This window comes from Peromyscus californicus, unplaced genomic scaffold (assembly GCF_007827085.1).
Source record: "Peromyscus californicus insignis strain IS unplaced genomic scaffold, ASM782708v3 Scaffold_18__1_contigs__length_77618521, whole genome shotgun sequence".
Classification (NCBI taxonomy): domain Eukaryota; kingdom Metazoa; phylum Chordata; class Mammalia; order Rodentia; family Cricetidae; genus Peromyscus; species Peromyscus californicus.
Genome location: NW_026294480.1, coordinates 5,881,540 through 5,899,335, shown reverse-complemented (window position 1 = coordinate 5,899,335; position 17,796 = coordinate 5,881,540). Strand labels below are relative to the sequence as shown.

The 17,796-nt window shown below is 46.3% G+C and overlaps 2 protein-coding genes across 4 annotated transcripts in view; one reads left to right on the top strand and one right to left on the bottom strand.

Annotated features, from left to right (window-relative positions):
* Positions 1-6,349, top strand: part of Cfap90 (cilia and flagella associated protein 90) — a 29,996-nt gene extending 23,647 nt beyond the window's left edge. Inside the window, exons 2-4 of one of the 2 annotated variants that reach the window (XM_052742941.1) lie at positions 2,377-2,493; positions 3,027-3,229; positions 4,357-4,468. In XM_052742941.1, coding sequence (XP_052598901.1) covers positions 2,377-2,493; positions 3,027-3,229; positions 4,357-4,384 — 348 coding nt within the window. In that variant the 3' untranslated portion in view covers positions 4,385-4,468. Of the gene's footprint in view, positions 1-2,376; positions 2,494-3,026; positions 3,230-4,356 lie in introns of both variants that reach the window. The other variant, XM_052742942.1, reaches the window with a different exon arrangement.
* A 2,671-nt stretch (positions 6,350-9,020) lies between these two features.
* Adcy2 (adenylate cyclase 2) overlaps positions 9,021-17,796 on the bottom strand; it is a 382,099-nt gene continuing 373,323 nt past the window's right edge. For both annotated transcript variants that reach the window (XM_052742939.1, XM_052742940.1), the window contains 2 exons: positions 15,370-15,494; positions 9,021-9,825 (listed from right to left, as the gene is read on the bottom strand). In XM_052742939.1, coding sequence (XP_052598899.1) covers positions 9,673-9,825; positions 15,370-15,494 — 278 coding nt within the window. In that variant the 3' untranslated portion in view covers positions 9,021-9,672. The remainder of the gene's footprint in view (positions 9,826-15,369; positions 15,495-17,796) is intronic.

Genomic DNA, 17,796 nt, shown 5'->3' with positions numbered 1-17,796 from the left:
TATTGCTTTTCTGTGTAGGAGGCCCCTTACGGGTTTTCTTTTTCTCTTATTTTCCTATTTCATCTAGAATTTACTTTTGTCTACAGCGTGATGTGAAGACACAAGGAACTAGCCAATTTTACAGCACTCAGTGCTGATAATTTACCCATTCTCCATTGAGTTAGTTTTTAAAACACCTTCCTCTAGACCATGTGTTACCTTCAGGAGACACAACACCCGGGCCAGTTGGAGTAAACACACGAAGGACCAGCAGTGGTGCAGACAGAAGGCACAGCCCCTAGTAGCAGACATGGACTGTCTGAGTTTGGTCAAGCTGGGACCCTCCTCCCAGTGGGTGAGAGCTCCCTGCATAGCACACTGCTGGTGAAATTCTTACACATCTGGAACAGAGATTCTTAAAAACCACGTTGTCTCCCTCACTGGATGGTAGTCACAGCAGGGCTCCACCGGGTGTGAGCTGCCTCCGGGATCTACTGGGTGTGTGGGCCACGAGTGCCCTGATTGCTGGGAGCCGCGCTGCTAGTCATTCCCATCGCCGCCAGCCCCTCTGGTTCCTGTGCTGTCAGCAGGGCCACCGTGTAGCCCAGGCCACTCAATGTGTGCGTGCGTCCTTTCTTTCCACTGCTCAGTTTGTCTCTGTCCCACAGAGGAAATCATTCTAGCATCATTATCAGGAACAAACACACACCTAAACCCAACCATCTCAGGATAAGTAAGTCAGCTGGTGCGCAATTCAAACCCCACAGATAAGCCAAGTCGGGTTTCGTCGCTGAAGGAATCAGGGCATCTAGAGCAACAAACCCAAGCATGACGTGTGAGACGAAGATTAAACACCTAACACATGATTTATTTATTTTACTAGATACCACACAAGCAGATTGACTAAGAAAAAGTCTGAAGAGGAAAGTCAGAGATATATAGAGAATAGTTGTATTAACAGGTCATCTTCCAGAACATCTAAGCTGTGTGCATGCACATCTATCTATCTGTCTGTCTGTCTATCATCTATTTCTCTCTCTCTCTCTCTCTCTCCCCCTACCTATCTATCTAATGCATGTTTATGTTATATATGTAGACATATTATATATATATATATATATATATATATTCATGGATATCAATTACCAAATGCTATAGCTATCCATGGAATTTAAGAAAAAATATTTTTGTCTCTCAAGAGGGTGGCATTACATATAGACAGTTTGGCCATTGGCCAGCAGCTTGAAGTATAACTCCTGCTTGGTCATGTTGTCATGGCATCCAGTTACTGATGATTTTTCATAGCAGAATAAGTTGTATTAGATACTTTGAGAAATAAAAAAGAAATGAAGGCAAACACATACATGAGAACACACATACATACATGCACTCACACATACACATGCACACACACTCTCACACACACATACACACACAGACACACACACACATACACACACACACATACACACACAGACACAGACACACACATATACACACACACACACACACATACACACATACCCCTCCTTAGTCAGATAGAGGAGATTTACTCTGGTCTGAATATTTTCGTCCCTTGTAAGAAACCTAGTCATCAGACAATCAGACTTGTGGTCAGTTGGTGTGTCTCTGGGGATTAGGCCTCAAGGGTGGGGTCCTCATGAATGAGAGGCCTGAGTGAGCCTCCATGCTTTCTCCCTTGGGATAATGCAGAGAGAAGGTGCCATGTGTGAAGCAGAAAGCTGCCCTCCCCAGGTGGGAATCTGACCACACCTTGAACTTCCAGCCTCTAAACTGAGAAACACGTTTTGTTCATGAACCGCTTGGTCCACATTATTTCTGCACAGCAGCCTTAGAGGAGAAGCACCAGTGAGCCCAGGAGAGATGCCATGGAACGCCTGCACCCGGACTCGGTCCTCACAACACTGCTCTTTTTTTTTTTTAAATTATTAATTATAAAAGCTGAGCCAATAGCATAGGCTTGTTATTAACTAGCTCTTACAACTTTAACCCATTTTCATCAATCTACATGTTGCCACATGACTCATGACATTTACCTGTCCTCCTGCATGTCTTGGTCCCTCTCCATCTGACTGGTGACTCCGCCTTTCTTCTTCCCAGAGTTATCTCTGTCTGACTTTCCTGCCTGTACCTCCTCCTGCCTAGCTATTGGCCATTTAGCTCTTTATTCAACTGATGAGAGCAACACATCTTCACAGACAACACTGGTCTTGCCGGAGGGGTCTGAGCTCCTCTCCAGTCACAGCCGGGTCTGCCGTGTGTGTGGACCCTCCTCAGTGCGCACTCCAGTCCCCACTGAGTGTGGGTTTCAGTGCGGGATCAGATACCAGTGGCTCATCCTTCAAGCACACCCATGACCATCTCTGTTATTCCCAGACAGGGATCATCTCCCTCTACGACTGTGTTTTTAAGAGGAGACTAGATTATAACCAGCAATTACATCGAGATGACAGAGAACACGCCAAAAGCCTGGGACTTCATGTTAATGACGAGGTAAGATATATTAATGATGTTAATAGACCATCAAAACTGTGCACATATGTAAGTGTCCATGCATTTATGTGTATACACATACAGTGTGAATATATGTGCATGGATACATACATATTTATATGTGTGTATATGCATTTACATGTATATTGGGTACACACTTGTATGTCTATGTGACCCTGTGCATGTGTATATATTGAACACATGAATATATATGTGTATGTGCATGCCTGTGTATGCATTTTCATCCACATTTATCTGTATGCATGTGAGAATGTGCAGATATCTATGCATATACACACGTATGTTGTATATGTACATGCACATATATGAACATGTGTGCTTATATATTTATCTTTGCATGTATATATGGGCTTATGCATGTATATGTGACCATATGCAAATATTTGATAATGTGTTCCATTGCTTTATGTAGCATTATTTGTGTGGTTTGCATCTATTTTATCATGCTGAGAAGTTAAGATCCTTCTGTTCTGCGATGCCAGTTTTGCATTATTTTTTCTGATTGGTTCCAGGCAACTGAACAATGTAGGAAGAATAAAGTTAGGAGGTGCTTTCAGCAGACAAGAGTCCTTGCTTGCTTGCACACTGAGCCCTGCTACCTCCACTTAGATACACAGGTCTTCTCCAAGTCCCCTCCCTGTGGGACGCAGCTTTGCTGGGATCTCCCCAGTGTTCTCCAAAGGGAGGAATTTTCTGGAATCGGCTGCAAAGGGAGGTAACTGGCTGAAGTGGTTCCTGTCAGGGTCACAGCAAGAGGACAGGTGCTGGGGTGCCCCCTCCCCTCCGGGCTGGGCCCGTCCTGGTCTGTGTCAGACTCTCCTGCCTTTTGACATGATCCCCCGTTCTGCATGAGGGTGGGTGGCAGCTTTTTCAAGGTCGGGGGCTGAGTACACACAGACTGTTAGACTGCACACCACACGGACATCACAGCACACAAGCTTTGGGTGAGATTGCTATTGAGTCCCTGGGTTCTCTCCTGGGGCTGTTATTCAGATTGCCAAGTCTGGAGATGCGGTACAGCACCCGAGTGCTTACTTCGTGTGTGTGAGGCCAGTGGTTCTGGCTGCCAGCATGCCACTCTTTACTCTCTTGAGCTAGAGTTAAGTGATCAAGGCACCACGGAATCACTTTTTCAAGGACATACTCATGTCAGATGCACTCTGAGTTAGTATTGAAGTTCCTATTTTCTGATGACAAGAAGGTGGCTCAGATGACCTATTGTTTGGCGCTCTCCTCTCTACTATGAACCATAAAGAGACCAAGAAACACACTCCTGTCCTCTTATAGCTGAATTCTGGCAAAGAAACAAACTGGTTCCACATTGATGGATAACATGCACAGAAAAAATTGTGGGGATAGTGAAAGGGATGAGGAGGTTCTGGGGAGCAGAGTGGTCGGGAAAGACTCCCGGTGAGGCCCAGAGACTTGAGTGGTTGGAGATCTCTGGCAGCAAAATGACCAAGCACATGCAGTTAAGTGGGAGGAAGAAAGCCTGGAAGCTCAAGGCTGCTGTGGCTCCGGCTCCATGTGCTGGGGTAAAGAGGGACTGGCAGCGGGGTGGGCTGGGAGAGGGCAGGGGAGGGGACAGAAGGAGGAGGAACAGCACCCAAAGGAAGTCAGGCCACAACGGGTGACTAGTTGAGGGCTTCCTGTCTCCTCTGAGGAGCGGGATGACAGCAGAGGGTCTGGGGTCCCTGGCTCTGCAGCTGCAGGTGGACAGGAGTCGCCCCTGAGACGCCACCTGGGGGGGATGCAGCAGAAAGGATGGGCCACTGTGCTGAGGTACCGTGGGCACAAAGGTTTCTGTGCTCAGGGCGGTGACTGCGTATTTCATCTTCCCAGGAACAGGAAAGGTCCGTTCCAGTGCTGATGTCCTCTGTCTACGGGAAACGCATCCATCAGCCCATCGAGCCCCTCAACAGAGGCTACGGCCGTGTGAACCACGTGCAGAACGACTTCTACAGGAAGAACGACATCCCCAGCATCAAGGTGCCTGGCTTCGGGCACATCACTCCAGCCTGAAGCGGTCTCGCGGTTTGCAGGGCACTTGGAGGTGCGCTGCCCGCAAGCGAGGCCGTATAGGAAGGGCGCACCCTCCACTCTCAATCTCACGTTCATGTCAACCGTAGCTGTAAGGATGCACTTGGACCACAGGGGGATAAGCACATGCACATCTAAGGTGGCTTTGGCACAGGACTGAGCCAAGCACTTTTCTTCATGCTCAAAAGCTCCAGTGTGAGAGTTTTCACTGGATTTATTTAAAATGACACCAACTGATTCCTTCTGAGAACCCGAATAAAAGCAAAGCTTGCCTCCCTGTGGTAGCAGCCGGGTCTGTTTTGTGTGCTGGCTTGGGGAGGGGTTGACAGGAGCATCATCTGGGTCCTCCTCCTTCACATAGGAAAACCTCCCTGCCCACAACACAAACAACCCTTCTGTGTTTCTCTGAGAGGAGATGTAAGAAAATGGACCTTGACACGACAGAACTCTAGACAGGACATTTTGTTTTCTCGAGGTCACAGATAAATTGAATTTTGCACAACTGATTACTGAGTGGGTGGCACAGCCACACCTCCAGGGAGAAGCTGTCACAGGCGCAGGGCACAGGGGGGACTCGTGGGACAGATTTAGCGAAGAGTCTGCCTGCTGCTGCATTTTCTATTTGATCGGTTATTGTATCTGTAAGTGAAATTTCCCAACTCAGCCAAGTTTTCTCATGAATCAGAGCACTACCAGAGTGGAGCCATGTGCAGTGTGCACAGTCCCGAGCCCTGGAGCGGTACATACCTATGCTATTGTTACCGATGCTGAGGACTGAACCCAGGGCCTGCACTGTGCCACTGAGACTCATCTCCAGCCCATGGTTTTCATTTTGGATAGTTTCCTCCTTTGGAAGCAGCTGATTGTTAACCCATGTTGGAAGTGTTTATTTTACAAGAGAATTTGACATGCACTAAGATATATTTTTAATGAATGGATCTTTTGGAAGAGATCATCTCTCATCTAACCGTGGTTGAATTTCCCACAGTTGAGCGTTAGTGGGCAGGTGATCTAATTAATTTTGGTACTCAGTCGCTAGTTTCGTTGTTTTGAATTTGCAAGGTGATTTCTCCAAGGACATATGATCCTGGATTGCTGGCAATTTCAAGGCCGGGTAACTCCTAAATATTTATCTTCTGAAATTTTTTTTAGTGTTGTTGCTCTTTTACTCCCAAATAAACTGCAATAGTATATGTGAGGTGTTCTTGGGTACACTATAACGTATTTGTAATAATATAAAAACATACGAAAAATCTGGGTTAGAGAATTTTGTGTAAATTATCTTTTACTCATTCATTCTTACAACTAAAATCTATAAGTAGATGAGATAAATCAATGTCAAACTAAGTTATTTTCATCACTTCAGAGTGGTTCCTACACCCTTAACCTACTGTTTGCTTTCTTTTCTTTTGACCGACCTTCCTTCCTTCCCTTCCCTTTCCTTCCTTCCTTCCTTCCTTCCTTCCTTCCTTCCTTCCTTCCTTCCTTCCTTCCTTCCTTCCTTCATTTCTTTTGAGAATTGGAGACAGGGTCTTGTATGGCTCAGGTTGGCCTCAAACTCATGGTGTAGATGAGGGTGGCTTTGAACTTCTGATCCACCAGCCTCCCTCTCTCAAGTGCTGGGGTCGGAGGTGTGTACAACTCCACCCAGAATGCTGCTTGCTTTTAAAAAGGGATGGAATCAATCAAGGTTTTAAAAGGTCTCACATTTAGTAGGTCGTAAAGGAAAATTAAATGGATTTCTGTTGGCTTCCCAACATTCACAGCCAATAAATGAATACCAGTTGCTGTGGGATGTCTTTCTGTATGCTGTGAATATGTGTTGCTCCCATTGGCTAATAAATAAAGCTGTTTTGGCCAATGGCAAGGCAGCTTAGAGGCAGGCAGGAAATCCAAACAGAGATATGGAGAGAAGAAAGGAGACTAGGGAGAGATGCCTAGCCATTGCCCAAGGAGAAGCAAAGAGCTAGCTAGCAGGAAGCCTGCCACAGGCCATACACTTTTTAAGTAATATTAAGCCTCTGAATGATTATTTTATAAGCGGCTACAGGACTGCAGGGCCAGGCGGGACCTGAGAAACTTACCATTACAGCCAGTTACAGACATCTTAAAGGAAGACATTATTTTTTAAAATTTCTTTTAGAGTATGTGTGCATGTGAATGATGTACACAGCATCTAGGGGCTGCTGAGGACAGAAGAGAACGTCACATCTCCTGAAGCTGGACTTACAGGCAGCTGTACGCACCAGACATGGATGCTGGGAAATGAACTCGGGGGCTCCGCAGGAGCGAGTGGTGTCCACTGCTGAGCCGTGTCTCTAGCCTGGAGAGTACACGCCCATGTTAATAGAACATGTTTCCACTCATCAAATCCCTACCGCTGTTGGATGTTGGTTCCTGCATGTGTGTGTTGATGAAGAAGCAAAGGAAGGCAGAGGAGATGTGATGGCTGCTGCCTCCCAGCAGCTCGTTAAGGAGGCAAAGAGGACACCGGGGGATTGACTGACAGCACACCTCAGCCATCTCCAGCCAGCCACACTGAAGCGTGAGAGTTAGGAACTAGGCTTCCCATAGGACTGAAAGGTGAAGGGTGTGGGTGGTGCTTGAGAAGGGGCTTCCCATGGCTGGTGCTGGGCTCTGTAATCCCTCTGATTTGCACGTTCCTAAGGGTATTTTTGTTTCTCAGCGGTCAAGAAGCTCGCGTCAGGACTGGCTGTTTCCGATTTGATGAAGCAGGCAGTTTTCCCACCTCAGAACGGTGCTGTGGCCACGGAGCAGCCTTCAGACTGAGAGTCACAGGCTGTGTGGGTCTGCACCTATCTCCATGTTCCTAATTGAAACGGAGGGAGTCTCGAATTGGGAAGGTGATCCGAATCACCTGGGAAGTGTTTTAATACAACACGTGGAAGGAAGTCACCGGGGAATTTGTAAACGTGGGCTGGGCCAGAACTGTTCTTCATCAGTTCAGGTTTGGGTTGAGAATATGCTGTCTGAGATCCCACCCTGAAAGGCTAGGGTGAGCCCAGAGCTGTGCAAGGCACACGTTGACAATGACCTCAGCTGCTGTCAAAATTTTATTGATGCTCCAAACAGGTCTCTTCGCTCTGGCTTCTACCCTCCCAGGTTCTTTTCTCCACAATACCCTGTCCACTGTCTCTCGGGGTGGTGGTGGGGTGGTGGTGGTGTGTGAGGAAACTTGACGAATCATACAAGTGGCTATTTACCCGGGCATGGTGGCCTAGAACAGCCTGGGGTCCGAGACGCAAAGGAGGGAAGACACAACACACACTTCTGCTGATGGCACCTCCGGCATGCCAGCCTAAATTTTGGTTAGAAGGAAGAGGAATGCCCCAACATCACGTCTCTCCCTTCAAGTACCATTCGGAGATTTACCTGTAGTGAAGCCAATACCATGTGTGATTACAGGATCCCAAGATGCCTGACTGAGGCAGAAAATTGAAAGGCCGGCCACGCTGTATTCACTTGGGTGGTGAAGGAGTGTTCTGGGTCGAGGTCCTGGCACGGCAGCCGTGTGCGTGCTGTGAACATGCTGGCGAGAGCACGCCGGGCACTGCCAAGCTCTCTCACAGTCATTAGCTCATTTAATCACAACCGGATCCCACGAGCTTGCAAGGAGTAAAAGACTCCTAAGAGGAGTTAAGAGGTGTGCTCCAAGGCATGCAGCTAGTAAAAATCAGAGCCAGGAGTCGAACTGCGGGTTTGTTTGCGCTTCACGTCTGGGTGTCCACTAACCAACTGGTTCCTGGTAGCCTGTGTGGGTCCTCTGCCTCCTCCACATACCTGCTCTGAACTAAAAGAGGAAACCAAGTTTGCTCAACCAGCCTGTTATTTGCAGTTATTTTTTAAATTCTTTTAAACATTTTTTTTTAATGCACGACTGCTCTCTCTCTCTCATCATTTGACAAAGTGTGATTTTTTTTTTATGTTAAAAGAAAAAAGAAAAAATAGCCAAGCCCAAGCAACTTCAGAGTTGGATTTAGCACAGACATTGTGTCCGTGTCTTCTTCTTAAGCTTGTAAGCTTAGCAAAGCCTCTCGGCTAGTTCAGGCTGTCGGGGCACCTGACTTACACAGCTGGTTCCCAGTACTTCTGCCATTAGAGTCCGCAAGCCCCGGCAAGGCACTGCCCTCCACAGGGGTCCATGGGCACAAGGGCTCGGAGGCTTGTGCCGACCCTTCACTGTTTAAATGGCTCTCGAAAGATAGCAACATTAAAACCAGACCATCAAGATAGGCTGGGCACAGATTCTCTCCTCCCAGAAGACTGCTCCACTATTTCCTGCATCACAAATTTGTCCCTGCTTCCATCACACAGGGTGTATCTCAGTCCCACCGTCTAGGCCGTTTCTGAAAAGGGCGAGAGGTGGAAAACAAACTTTCACTCTGGACCGTATCACGGGAGGAAAAAAAAAAAAAGAGGAAAAGCAAAGATGCGGCACTATAAACCAAAGTACATAAAATTTTAATGAATTAACCTTACAAAAGACAAATGGCATCAAAACATCAGACGAGTCTGGTACAAAACTGGTCCTAGGCTGGGAGGACTAATTCTGGTGATGGATGGCAATGTGCCGCTGCCACAAGACAACAGGGCAAGGCGACAAGGGCCCTGATGGCCCACGCATGGACCACTGGCAACAAGACATGTAGGTGGGTGAGCACAGACTCCATGGTGGGTGACAGGGTCAACTTATTCACAAATACTGTGTGTTTGAATATCAGACTAGGGATGCAGTTACAAGCCTACCATAGTTTTCAGAGAAGAACATGCACCAGAAGATAATATACACCCCCCAGTTTTATTGCCTTAAGAATTTGTGTTCATTTCACCTCTCTCCTCCTCGCTTCTTTAAATGCTCTCCTTCTAGGACACATTCTCTCCTCCTCTTGCTCAGGAGTATGCACAGTGCAAGTGGCAGGACAATCCGGGCGCACGCAGACACCAAACAGTGTGCCACTGGGTCACAGGAACTAGTCTGCAAGGGCTCCGGAGGGTGGGACAGGGCACGTACATCAAAACGAGGGACGAAGGCTGCAGCCAGAAAGTGCGTGGTACCTTCCCGCAAGGACGCTCTTCTTGCCAGGAAGGGATAGCTTCTCAGGATGCCAGGTTGCTCTGAGAAAGGGACCTTGACATCTCCGTATTTACAAAGTACGTCTTCAGGTCCCCCTTCCCCTTCACATTGATGATGCCTCGACACGTGCACGTGTAGCCGAGTGTCTGCAGGATGAGGCTTGTCTCCTCGGTCACCTGTAGGCCACAGGAACAGACATAAAGATTACTCCCCCAGTCAGTGCAACCCACTTCAAATAGAGTCAAAGAGCCTTCCTGTTTCCTGCCTCAAGAATTCCATTGCTGAAAAATTAATAGAAAAAGAAATCTACCAGAAAACGTTAAAGTCAATAATGTTTAATTTACTGCTGGTGTGAAAAAAAATGGAAAGAGCCTAAACTGCTAAGTAATATCCAAAGTTAAGACACCTATGGCTATGGGGGAGGGGGTAACTAACACTAAACACCCTGGAAAAACCATATGGAGACACACTACTGTAGACTCCTCCTAAAGTGCATACATACTTTGGAGTTTAAATGGAGTTACTCTGTAATGACGAGGGGAGGTGACAATACTTCTCCCAGACACCGTGGACTATCAACTAAAGGCCTGATGCCAGGTAGGGTCATGTCTTTTTGAGTTGGTGGTCAGTGGGGTCCTGCAGAAAAACATTACAGGCTATTGCCATTGCTCTTAGTTATTGTCCAGAACTTCATCCAGACCTGGAAACCTCATCCCTATGGGTTAGCTAGGCATGACACTAGTGGAGAAAAACCAATCAGCAATCCTACTAAGAAATGAACAGTGCAATCTACAATGACTGACGTGGCCAGGCCTGCCTACTAGTACATGAACCACAAGGCAGAATTCACATGTGGTACCATCAAACTGTGCCAAACACCCGTGGTTGACTAGGTCATAGATCCCGGGGAGACCTAATACTATTGTTCTGCTAAGTGGATGTAGTAGAAATTGCTCCCCAAGTTCTTATCCTTCTGCCAATAAATTAATGCCTCGCTCAACCTCCATCACAGAAGTTTCTTTTTTTAAGTAGATGACAATTAACGCACAGACTTGCGCCTGGGAGACACGCAGAGGGTAAGAGACCGTGAACTGCTCGGCTCGGTATGGCATCTCTGTATCGTACCTCCTGCCCCAGGGCTCAGGGATCACCACAGGGGAGTAGATGGAAAGACCGCACTGGTCAGAGGCAGTCGATGAGTGCAGCGAGACAGGGTTCTCTGGACACGAGGGGGCAGCTGCACATATGCATGTGGGGGTGCCGTGTCTGCATGTATGAGACATGCACGGGATCAAGGCACCCAACATTCCAGGATGGAGAAGGGAAACAGGGTGTGTGTTCCATCCCTTAGCTGAGGAGATACTGGCAACTGAGGCTGCCAGGGGAGGGGGAGTCAGATTCCTTTAGGTATCTGGCCCCGGAGAGGCCACCTGTACTCCAGTAGATGACCATGCACTCATGCACTCATGCACTCATGCACTCATTAGCAGCATAATTGGATTCCATGGGTTTTCAAAAAAGAAGAGAATATGAAATTGGAAGGGAATAATATATGAAAATTTCAATCGTAACATTCCTCTCTGTCGCATTTGGAATCTAAGTAGAGAGGAGCGGCTTTTGGATGAGAGCAAGCTGCGTCCCAGAAGGAAGCCTGCCTGGCACCCACATCAGTTTCTGAGTCAGCACAAGCAGCAGGCTGCAAACTTTCTCTGTTTCTACAGAGACCTGCTCTAGTTCCTCCTCAGTCAAGTCTGTGGAGATGTTCTGGACCACATGGAGTGTTAGTACCAAAGTCCTGAAGAGTCACACAGGACGCTGACATGTCCACAGTGACTGGTGGGGACTTACAGCCTATTGTTCTTGAGGTCTACACCGAGGACTTTAAAATTTCCAGGAGACTAGTAAAGCATATTTTAAGGAACCATCCAGTTCTGAACATCCCGGGAACGGAGAGAGAACACAGGTTTTCCAGAAGTGGAAAAGGTGTCCTTGGTAGGGGCGTGGTGTTCCTTCTTCACCTAAAAGGAAGCCCCCTGCTGTCCAAGATTGCCAGCATCCCTTGGCATCGGCTAACAGCACTCCTGCAGAAAGCACCAGAAGCCTTGGTGGTATGGAAGCACAGCTGGACTCTGCTGCTCAGATATTGGACCACTCCTCTTTTGGTGACCAGCCCCAGCCCCCGTCAGAGGAGTCAGTCTCAGCCTTCCAGGAAGAGGGGGTGTGACATGAGCAAAGGTTGACTTGGGTCTTGTGAGCGTGGCCAGCTGCCTCTGTTGCCGTGGCCGTGGCCAGCTGGAGGACTTGGTTTTGTCATCTCATCACCTCCCTTCTTTACCTCTCTCTCCGTTGGACTGTTGCTCAATTGACAAGAACTAGCGTCTGACTGATTGAATCAAGGGAAAGGAGGGGAGCCCTGAAACGCAGTATTTGCTCCATTCATTACACACCAAAGTCAAAGCTATATCCTTCAGAATGGCCATGGAAATAGACTCAGGTTGGGCTGAACAGGATGGAATGCTATGCCAGGCAGGCAAGTGAGAACAGGGTGAATAAAAACCCTCTTCTTGATGACAGAAGAATGTTTTTCTTTCTTTTCTGGCAGTGCTGAGTTCAAATCTAAGGCTTTGCACATGCAAGGCAATACTATAAAATTCTAGCAGGCAGGGTCATTTGAGGACCTTATCCCAGCTGAGGCACACAGCATGGGGAGTTATCAAATCTTCCAAGGGACAAACACAAAAATGCCTACTACGTATGTCTAGTGATTTTCATGCAAATTTGGCATGTAGCTGGAATTATCCTTCATAACAAGACATAGGTGGGATGAGATGTGAGACCACTTATTTTGAGAATGAGGTAGGGGAAGCTGAACACGAATATGCTCATGTATGGACACACACTCATGAAAAACACAGATGGATGCACACACATGCAATCACACACACACACATACAGACTCATGTTAGACACACATATACACATACATGCAAGCCCATATGCACATGTATGCATACACATACACACATTTAAAACATGTGTGAATGCATACATATGCAAACACACACACATGCAGATGCAAACTTGCACAAATACACATGTGTGCACATACACAGAAGCACACATGCACAAGAACACCACACACACACACACACACACACATGCAAACACACAGACACACATTCATGTGTGTACACACTTCTTTGTCAGCCGGGGAGCTTAGCACCTCATCTCAGATGCTGGACACTATGCTTGAGCAGGCACATGCATTCTGGGGACTGGTGATCGGCTCACTAGTTGGATCATTTGAAGACAGAAGGTTCTCACTAATCTCTAGGAGTGAAACAAATTCTGAAGAAGGCAAGTAAGAACCATAAGGCGTAGGGGGTCCCAACTCTTGAGGAAATCTCTCTATCTCTCTGTGAGGGACAAACAGTAATTGTGGTGTGACATGCTACTGTGATGGAAGGCTTCAGAGAGGCTTTCTCTAGTATAAAATATGTAAAATAAAACTGTACTATAGTTTAATCAAAAAGACACAAAGTGATTTGGACACGGGGTTGACGATGGGAATAAAGAAGATATTTTCCATGTACAATTTAAACAAATTTCCCTATCATGGCACAAAACTAACTGTAATTTTGCTATAAATACATTTAAACCTGCATTTAAACCTTGGGAACACACTTCTCATTCTACAGACATTGTGTAAAGGTGTAAAAGGATGTAGGTTAACATAATGCCAGGGCTGAAGAGATTGCTCCACAGTTAAGAGCACACGCTGCTCTTACAGAACACAGCTTTGATTCCCAGCATCCCACATCACGTGCCTCACAATCACCTGTAACTCCAGGTGCAGGGGAATCAGGCATCTCTGGCCTCTGCTGGCACTTTCACTTACAAGGTCATATCCACATCGCCCCACCCCCATCCCACATATTCACACATATATAATTAAAAAATAAAAATATATAGAGAGGCAGCCTTGTCTTGCTTTGTTGTTATTCTACTGTTTCTTAGATCTTCCTTATTTCAAATATTAGAATGGACAGCATCCCCCTGTGTTCCCTTCTGCACAGGCCTGTGCCATTAATTTTCTTCCAAAAACAACAAAGGATGTCTTCCTCCTCTGTGGGCCACTCTCTATCCATGCCCACACCTACCTTTCCTTCTCTCCCCTCAGTGACTCCATACCTTTTCTCCACTGCCTCTGTCTTGCGGACATTGCCCATTTTCACAAAGGCCAACACCAAAGTGGGGATAAAGAGAAGAAGTGGAAGGTATGGGGTAGATCAGGCAGGCCAGCACCACCATGCTCTCTGCAGGTGGTTGCAAGCACCTGCTCTGAGGGTCTTCTGAGATGGAAGAGCCCACAATCTCATCAAAGGACTAACAACCCCTCCTGTCTCTTTTTGGGTAACTTGGGACCAAGGTCCCCACACAAGGCTAGAATGTAGAACAAAGTTCTTAACCTTTGTCTGTCATCATTCAAACATTTCTGGTGTTGCTTGGGAAAGGTCCAAAGCATCTAGAGCCCGAAGCTACTGTAGTATCCCAATCTCAGCCTTCCATTGCCGAGGCAACGTTCAAATCATTTAGGAACTGGACTTGGGATCAGCACCCCCAAACAGTGTTTGAAAGTGACCTTGAATCAGCTTCCCTTTCTGATCTGTCTGCTCACTTTCCATCCTGCCAAAGTCATCATGGTTCAAAACATGTCTTCTTTCCTGATACTGTCATACCCGGGGCCACAGAGCTGTGATGACCACTGTGGGCTTGTTGTCTCCCGAGCGACGCTGTTCCACAGTGTGAGGGCGCTTGGTGACAAACGTGTTCCCTGCTCCAGCCATAGCTCAGCACATGAGCAGAGCCAGGAATTGAATGAGCTAAAATGCCAGCTCTAGGCGACACGCCCGCCTTCTCGAAAGCCTCCACTCCATCTTTGTGCTCTCTGTCTTGACTGGGTTGTCCTTCCACCCCACACTGACTGCTGCTCAGCTATAGAACTGGAGAAATCTCATCACATTTCCTATAACAGGTTTCCCCCCCCTCATTATCTTTCAGCAATTTATACTCTTTTTTCCCCCTAGAATATGATTAGTGCTCTTCTAATTAGAGTTACTTTAACCATGTCTGAAATTGATTTAATGAGCAGCGGGAATATTAACATGAAATGATTTTATTTTTTCCAGTTGTTCCTTTAATTTGCTAGATGTTGTCTTTCTCTCCCTTGGGTGGATTGTAGAGATCTGGGGTCCTTTAGAGCTCTTGGAATACCATGCTAGGCTGGTTTCATCCGGTCCTTTCATGTCAATCCTGCTCTCACCTCTTCCCACCTCCCAGTCTTCATCTTTCTTTCTTTATTGTTTCTAACTCTACACTCTCTTCCAGGAAGTCAGGGTTAACTGAGCTTTGAGCTGCAGACCTCCCTACAAAGTCTTCATGTGTGTGACGGCTCTCAGGCACCCATGGCTCTGGGCCACCACCCTGCCATGCAGGTCACCTCTGGTCAGAGGACAGTCTTTGTAAGGCCCACGGTCATCGCATCATGAGAATCTGGTTGGTGTCATTCCTAACTGTTGATGCAAAAACTAACATTTTTCCTATAAAGGGTTTAAGTGAACTCAAAGTTTACCTATCTAAATTTTTGTTTTAATTTATGATTATTATACTCATTGACAGTTCCCAAGAGAACCAAGGGTGGCTGAGAAGAGACTGATTACCTGTATTTTGTCCAGGACCCCGGTGCTGTCCATCCTGCTGGCAACATTGACAGTGTTGCCCCAGATGTCGTATTGTGGCTTCTGAGCTCCTATGACACCGGCTATTACGGGTCCATGATTGATACCTGTGATATGTCAAAGCTAGGTTAGCAGGATTCTGATTGCAGCAAGTGTCCTAAGTTAGAAAGCTTTCCAAAACATGCTTGAGACATCATTATTAAACAGATCTTAACCAAGCCCATGGACTCTACACATCAGAGTTCAGAGCAGCTCCCCCTTCACCATCTCAAGATGCTATAGTGCCTGTGTCCGTTAGGGTTCCTTTTAGATCTCCACCTGTGTCTGCAATGATGTTGTCCCTCCTCTGTTATAAAAGGGCATGCCTCAAAGAACTAAGCATCACGACAAATTGTTTTTCTTCATGATTCAAAACAATCTTAGGTGAGAGGCCATCACAGGACTCTTCCAAAGTTCCTAATTAATGTGAGTTTTGTCTTGTTTTTTGTTTTCTTTTGGAGACCGGATCTTGTCTTGTAGTTCAGTCTGACTTCAAATTTCAAATTCTCCTGTCAAGTTCTTGTATTAAAGGTGTGAGCTACCATGCCCAATAGAGTTAATGTTAATTTCCAAATACTCACATTTTTAACTGTGTATCCTGAGTGGATGAACTCAGTGTACCTTACCACCCTTTTGCCAACATGACAAGCACAGTGGCCACCAGAGCCACACTGATGCAGCATCTGCTGCTTCCAGGAGACACCCTGAGTGCTTCCCACACATAAACTCTCCTCCAGCTGTCATGACAACCCTAGCAGGTGGGTCAGGCCACTATCATTGCTGTTTTGTGGGTGAGGAAGTAGAAGCAGGTGCCATGATAGAGGCAGAAGGCAGAGTGTAAGCCAGGTGTGGCTTCTGGAGCCCCTAACAACACATCTCTTTTGTCTCTACCACAAGTTTCCTGTGCGTGTGGTTTTTACCCACATGGGCTCTTTGCTTCTTGACAGTGATTTATTTTGCTATACTCTTTTCCAGTGGATTCTCTTCATTGGCACTACTTCTAGAACTCAAATTTGGGGATTTAAAAAAATTATTGAAGCTTAGTATATACAACTGGATATATATATATATATATATATATATATATATATATATATGTGCATGTATATATGTATGTATGTTTGTTTGTATGTATATGTATACTGGCATTTAGAAGTAGATGGGATTCTGTGAACTCTGAGACTGTAGGAGAGCAGGGCTGCTAAGGTTGTCCTAGGCGAGGAAGTGACACAAATGGCCGATCTCCAAGCCATTTGGGTTCTGGTTCTGTTGAAGCTAAGCCCTTGGTTTCTTTGCTCATCAGAGTGAGGAATTTCATTCTGCTTGGGTGGAAGACTCCCCTCTAACTGAGTATCTAAGAAGACAAAACACAAAGGTTGTGGAGAATTTCATAGTGTTCTTTTTCTGATCCAGCTGGCCCAGTCCTTGCTGAGGCACAAAGGATTTGTGGGAATCTTGGAGTATATGGGCTTTATGCATTACTTCCCCAGATAATAAGGCATCCTTAGACACCACTATCAGTGAAAGTGACAGTGATTCTACTGTGGTCCCTTTTTGATCAGCTGCAATAATAAACCCTGGCTACTGCTTGATTGGGGTCAGAGTGTGTCTTGGCTAGGGGTGGACCATGCCCATGGCACCTACTATCAGAAGCCAGTGGGTCAAGAGTCAGACCAATGTCTGTAACTGACAGGAGCCCTGTAATCTTCTCAGTGCACTTGAAGGTATTGGCTGACTTCTTGCTAGGAAACTCAGTTCAAACACACAGACCCGTAAGTGTTTGGGTGGAGCAGGGGAGGGCATTGGAACAGCTACTAGGATTCTATGATCACTCACTTACATTTTCTCCTGCATCCAACACCCTCACCATTTTTGAGAGATATCATTTCTGACTACAGACCTGCCTACTGATGGATTTTTAGTGATAGATTTTTGCAGTGGGAATCTAGGCTCAGAAACAAAACCCGAACACTAGTCCATTAAATCCTGCAGATACGAGAGGTGAGAAATAATTCCTCTTTGCTTTCGTGGTGTATTCAATGAAACTTGCTTCTACAGCTCAAATAATACATCTATCTCTGTCACAAGGGTCAGAGCATCCAGGAGTTAGGTCAGATAGTATCTGACCTGAGATATTATCTCTCATCTATCAGCGTTTCTTCTGGCTGTCGTAGACTTCTGCTTGGACAGCAGCTCTTGAGGATGGGCGGGGCCTGAACTGGTTATGTCTAGCAAAAGGTTATTTATACTTGGTGTAAGACGAGTATACATGATTTAGGATTTTGATTCTATGGCATGTCATGCAGAAGAAGCTACATCTATAGTGTATCTAGCTCTTGCTGGAACCATTGTTTTTTGTGGTAATTTTAT